Below are 5596 nucleotides of genomic sequence, written 5' to 3' on the forward strand. Positions count from 1 at the left end.
CATCTCGCCCCGCCCCGCTCAGGTCCTGGTGGTGGCCCGGACTGCGAGGCTGCACAAAGGGCCAAGGGGCTCCTCTCCTCTGCGCGGGATCCTGGGGTGCAGGCTGGGCGGAAGCGCTGCCCTCTTGCGTGGAGGGCCCACGGGTGGAGCCCTGGTGTAGCTGGACTCTGTCTGTAAAGGAGTCGGGCAGGCGCTCATTTCCCTGAGCCCAGTGCAGGGCTCCGTCCCTGTTCCCGTGGGCCTTCCAGGGTCCCCACCCTTGGCGACTACCTCGGGTGCATTTGCCGAAGTGGGTTGACAATACAGGCCGATCCGGGTCCAGAGTCCGAACCCAGAGCTGCGTGAGGCCCGCGGGCTCCAGCGAGGTGACCCTCTGGAGTAGCCAAGGGACAGAAGGCCAAGCAGGACCCCGGCCCGCCCAGCCGTCTGCCACAGAAGGTAGACTACTTGGAATCCGAACTCCTCCCAGGTGTCGGGAAGGGAGACTGGAACCCAGCTCCTGGGGCTCCTGGGAGGGCCGCACGCAGTCCCCAGGGAGCCCATCCCCTCCCTTGCACAGGGACACCACGTGGAGCCAGGATGGACTGGGCCCTGGAGAAGCCCAGGTTTCCTTCTGCGAGGGGCATGGCCTGGTGCCGCGTGCTTGGCCCTGCTGCAGGGGACTTGGTGACCTCGGGTCTCCCCTGCAGCCTTGGGCTCCCTGCACACGGGTGACGGTGCAAGGCCTGGAAAGTACCCTCTGCGGGCCCCAGAACACCGTTCCTTTTCTGTCTGAGTCTCCTGAGTTCTTCTAGACCAGGACCTACTTCAGCCAAAAAACAAGCTGGGCAGGGCCGGGGATGTAGCTCAGTGGTTCCACAGCCTGCCTCAAAAGCACAAGGACCCGAGTTGGATCCCTGGTACCAAAACAACAACAACAACAAAAACAAGCTGGGTGCGGTGTGCATGTCTGTAATCCCAGCACTAGGGAACCTGAGGCGGGAGAATTGTGCCAAGTTCAAGGCCAGTCTACCTCAAAAAAACAAAAAAGTAAGAAAAATAATAGCCCACACACAGAGTGGTAAGTGTTGGAGGGGACAGAAATGCTGAGTACTCTGCCCTGATCACTGCAGTGCGTACTGTGTCAGCTTAGTGGTCTGAACCCCAAAATACATAGATTTTGTGTTGGTTTAAAAAACACCTGATTGAGGTTGTACACACCTGTCATTCCGGCGTCGGGAGGCTGAGGCAGAAGGATCGTGTGAGACAGTGAGACCTTGTCTCAAAAAAAAAAAGTAATAATAATAATACTAACAAAAGTTCTTCTAAATAGAAAGCAAATAAATACAGCAGGCTCCCGGAGACAGCCAGGCACAGCTCCTCCTGCCTCTGCAGAGGCACCTGATGTCACACTGGATCACTGTGACAGCCTACCATAGGGACAGCTCAGCACCTCACAGAGCCACGGGTGCCTCACTCCTGCAGGGACCCAGGATGAGAAGATGAACAGTTCCTTGGACTACCTGGCCTACCCTGTGGTCGTCTCCAATCACAGGCAGACCACCGCTTTCAGGAGGAAACTGGACCTAGGCCACTACCTCTCCCACCAGAACCGGCTCCAAATAGGTTGGCAGCAGGGAGCTCTGGCCAGGCCGGGTGGGGGCACCTCAGGGACACTCAGGACCATACAAAGCCAGCTGGCCCGGCTTGGCGACAGCCTGACTCTCGCTGTACCGCACCCTCAGCCCAGACTCTGCGGCTGGCATGAGAGGCTGCTCTGGAGCACCTGCCCAGCGAGGGCAGGTGACACGGGAGGGCAGCAGAGTCTGTCTCGGGGCTTGGAGACACAGCCCCTAAATGGCTGGCTGCCCCTAAATGGGACTCTGCCCTCACAATCTGTCATCTCTGCTCAGACTCCAGAGGTGTCAGTTTGGGAGATTAAACCAGAGGGAGCTGGCTGGCGGGGGTCACAGCCAGCCCAGTGTTTTGGAGGCTGCTGTGGATCCCTGAGCTGTGACACTGTTCTTCCTGCTGTCCCCTGTCTAGCGAAGCCCACCGTGGACACCAAGCCTCCCGCAGCACACACACATCTCATTTTAAAGCTGAGCAAACTGCAGGTATCTGTTCTTGTGTAGCTGTCGGTCTTCGTTTTCCTCCTAGAGGTCCAGCCCCCAGCCTCCACCTGCCCGCCCTGCCCGGTCTCCCTGGGCCCTCAGCGCCTTTCCCACAGTCCCGAGGGGCGGGCCCCATGCTGAGCCGTGCGTCACACCGGCCGGGGCTTCTTACAGTGTGAGCAGAAGAGAATGGACAGAATTGAGTACGAGAACAGGCAGCTGTGTGAGAAGATCGCCAGTGTGCACCGCGGCCCTGCCAAGGTGGACTGCTGGAACTCCTACTTCTCCAGGAGGTGGGGCTGGGTGAGGTTCCCAGAGAGGTCCTGCAAGGCCCCGAGAGACCACGAGAGAGAGGGAGACTCAGAGGGGCCTCGAGCCGGCCTGGACCTCACCCAGGACACTTACCGAGGGTCTCGGTGTGCAGGGCGGGCTTCTGTGACATTCGTACACAGCAGCGACCCCACCTTGGACCAAAGGCTGGATCCGAGGCCAGGGCACCGGCAAACTCAGGATCGGGCAGTGCAGGCTGTGTAGACGCCACGCTCAGCTTGGCAGTGTGGGGAAGGGGTCGCTCTCAGACTTCTCAGAGAAAAGCACGGGTCCCTCTGGGGCAACCTGGTCACCCCCAAGCCCCTCCTATTAATACCACTCCCTGGATTAGAGTTTCAGCCTAGGAATTGTGGGGGTACACAGAGATGGGACCACAGCCCCGGCCAGGCTGTGACATGGTGTCTTTAGACTGGATCTGCACCTGTTTCCTGGGCACCGCACCAGGAAGATGAAATAGGTGTATATTTTTGCTGGTGTGGTGGCACACACCCAGCATCCCAGTACTCTGGAGGCTGAGGCAGGAGGATCACTTCCAGTTTGAGGCCAGTGTCGGTGAATCTCAAAATTGGAAGCCAGTGGGGAGAGATGAACCCAAACTTGCCACCTGCCCCTTGTGACTCCTTTATGAGGCACCAGCCCCTGCCGGTTCCCGTCTCTGGGAGCCTGAACAGAGCCAGGGCCTGAGATCCATCCCAGCTGCAGAGCACCTCCCGGCAGGCAGTGGGGCCTGTGCAGCGTGGTTGCCAGGCTGCCTTGTGCCTGGGCTGGGCACAGGAGTGGCCCTGCGTGCGGGCACCGCCCACCGCATCTCGTGCTTTTCAGCTTGAACCGTGAGATGCGGAACCGTGAGCTCATGCGCATCACCATGGAGAACCAGGCCATCCTGAAGCGGCTGAGCAGCCGCAAGTCCCACTATGACCGCAGGGTGTCGGAGACCGACTGGCAGGCACGTGTGAGGCGCGTGTGGGGCCCGGGCGCAGCGATCCTTGGCCCAAGGTGCCATGAATGTTAGGCGGGGGCGGGGACGCTTGGTTCGTCTTCCTGTGTCCTCACTTCACCTGGGCAGGCAGAGCAGGGAAGACCCAGGTGCACTCCTGGCTGGCCCACCACCCACTTAGGCCACGCCCCCAAGAGGCTGTGCACTGATGGGCGTCAGTGCAGCTGTGGTGCTGGACCTTGAACCCAAGGCTTCCTGCAGCTGGGCCCGTGCTCTAACCATTGCGCTACCTCCCAGGCCACCTTTACATTTTACTTAGGATGGCTTCAAACTCAGCCTCCCAAGCACCTGGCCTCTGCAGCGGTTTTTTTATTTTGTGTTTTGAGATGGTCTCACTACATAGTACAGGCTGGCCTAGAACTTACAAGAATCCTCCTGCCTCAGCCTTCAGAGTGGTAGGACTACAGGCGTGTACCACCAGTGTCTGTGTGGTGTTGTGAAAGCCCTGTCCTCCCTGGCTTTCTTAGGACTTGGAACTTCAGCCACAGCCCTAGTGACCTAAACCTGTCTGATTTTCTTCCTTTTCTTCCTTCCAGAACTCCAGGCGCTACATCCGGAACACGACCAAGTACCTTCCCTCCGGAGATGACTAGGTGAGAGCCCGCTGGCCACCCATGAACCCCACTCAGGACAGCTGCTCCCCTCCCTGCTTCCCCTACAAGAAGGCAGTGACACTCATCTGTCATGTGAGGCTTTGGGGGCCTCGGAGGGGAAGCGATTTGTTCCCATGAGACAGCAGGGCTCCCCGCGGCCCTGCCGTGGTGCCAGTGACGTGGGTCTGTGTCACTGCTCCAGAGCATCCCGTCCTTCTGGGGTGTGGAAGGGGAAGGGACACTGGGCTTCCCAAAGAACCAGCTCCAGAGTCTCTGTCCCCCCAACAGCAGGTCAGTCACCGAGGACAGGACACTGCCAAGGCTTCCAGGCCACCCTGAATCTCGAGACCCTCAGGACACCACAATAAAGCCCGGGACTATGGTGTCAATGGCAGAGCTGCATGCATTTGTATCAGGGTGATGGGGAGGGGACACAGGGACAGAGGCACGGTCCCTGCAGATGTAACCGCCCCAGGCTGGAGGTGGGGCCAAGTTGCCAGTCCATAATGGCCAGGCCAGTGTGAAGCCTGTGTTTTGGCCCGAGACAGAACATTTGTCGGGAACAGGAGGGCGTTTCTGTTCCTGTGCCCAGCGGGCAGTGGGCCAGTCAGGGCCGTCAGCATCGGTGCCCAACACCCATGGCCTTTGTGCGCCAGATGCATTCGAAACCCTCTCAGGCAATAACCAGTGCACTGTGGCCTCCGCCAGGCACTGGACATGGCCCCACCCTGTTAACAGCCCTCCCTCCGACCACGCCCTGGCCCCGAAGCCCCCGGGTGGCAGATGAGGGGCTGCAGAAGGACCCAGCCCAGTCCCAGCAAATGCCAGCCACCTTTGTGAGACCTCCAGTCTCCAGCTCCCATGCAGGAGGACGCATGGCATCTGTCCTGGCCTTTCACACTCGCCTTTGAAATCATGACCAGAAGGGCACAAGTCGGCACGCACCGGGCAGTGGGGCCATGCCCGGTCCTCCCAGCACCCTCGCCTGGTCCTGCAACCAGGACAGTGATGCTGTGTGGTCCAGGAAGTGCAGGACTGCACTGTCACACACGCTCAGACTTGTGCACACGCGTGCAGGGCTCCGTGAGTAAACGCAGCCAACACCAAGACATCTACCATCAGCAGCGATGCTGTTGTGCCACCCTTCAAAGCCACAGCCCCACTTCCTGGCACACGAACCTGCTGTCCCTCTCATGGGTGTTGCATACGCGGGCTGTGCAGGGCGCCCCGCCCTGTGATATTAGTTGGGTCCTCTCCACATTATTTCCCTTGGTTAGTCCCCAGTGTATATATCGGTAGCCTTCCCTTTTCATTGCTGCATAGTACCCTACGTTCCAAGATGTGGACGCGTCATGACTGGTTCAGCCATGAGCAAAGCTGCCAGGGAGACCTGTGCACACAGGAGACCTAATGAAACAGGATTGGGTTCACTGGGAGAAGCCCAGGAGTAAGCAATGCGGCTGTTCTGGTCTTGAGTAGATCGACATCAGTTTCCGGGGTGTGGCACTACTGCAGTCTGGCCGTGTGTTATGGGGGTCCGGGAGAGGGTCCTAGGCCTGTCTCACATGCACGATCCTGCAGTT

General features: G+C 59.3%; 1 protein-coding gene across 7 annotated transcripts; it reads left to right on the top strand.

Moving 5' to 3' along the window:
• The first annotated feature begins 165 nt into the window (after positions 1–165).
• Positions 166–4452, top strand: Cfap97d1 (CFAP97 domain containing 1). Of its 7 annotated transcripts, XM_033763072.1 has the most exons (7): positions 166–438; positions 1465–1605; positions 2026–2096; positions 2268–2386; positions 3246–3380; positions 3957–4013; positions 4302–4452. In XM_033763072.1, the coding sequence occupies exons 2-7, from the start codon at positions 1482–1484 to the stop codon at positions 4432–4434; spliced, it is 639 nt and encodes a 212-aa protein (XP_033618963.1). In that variant the 5' UTR covers positions 166–438; positions 1465–1481; the 3' UTR covers positions 4435–4452. The 7 variants fall into 7 exon arrangements, with proteins under 7 accessions (XP_033618963.1, XP_033618964.1, XP_033618962.1 ...); XM_033763073.1 differs by lacking the exon at positions 166–438 and having other exon boundaries at positions 1362–1605; positions 4305–4452; XM_033763071.1 differs by lacking the exon at positions 166–438 and having other exon boundaries at positions 1364–1605.
• Positions 4453–5596: the final 1144 nt, after the last annotated feature.

The sequence above is a fragment of the Fukomys damarensis genome, unplaced genomic scaffold, assembly GCF_012274545.1.
Source record: "Fukomys damarensis isolate Sample0158 unplaced genomic scaffold, DMR_v1.0_HiC HiC_scaffold_13, whole genome shotgun sequence".
Taxonomy (NCBI): Eukaryota; Metazoa; Chordata; class Mammalia; order Rodentia; family Bathyergidae; genus Fukomys; species Fukomys damarensis.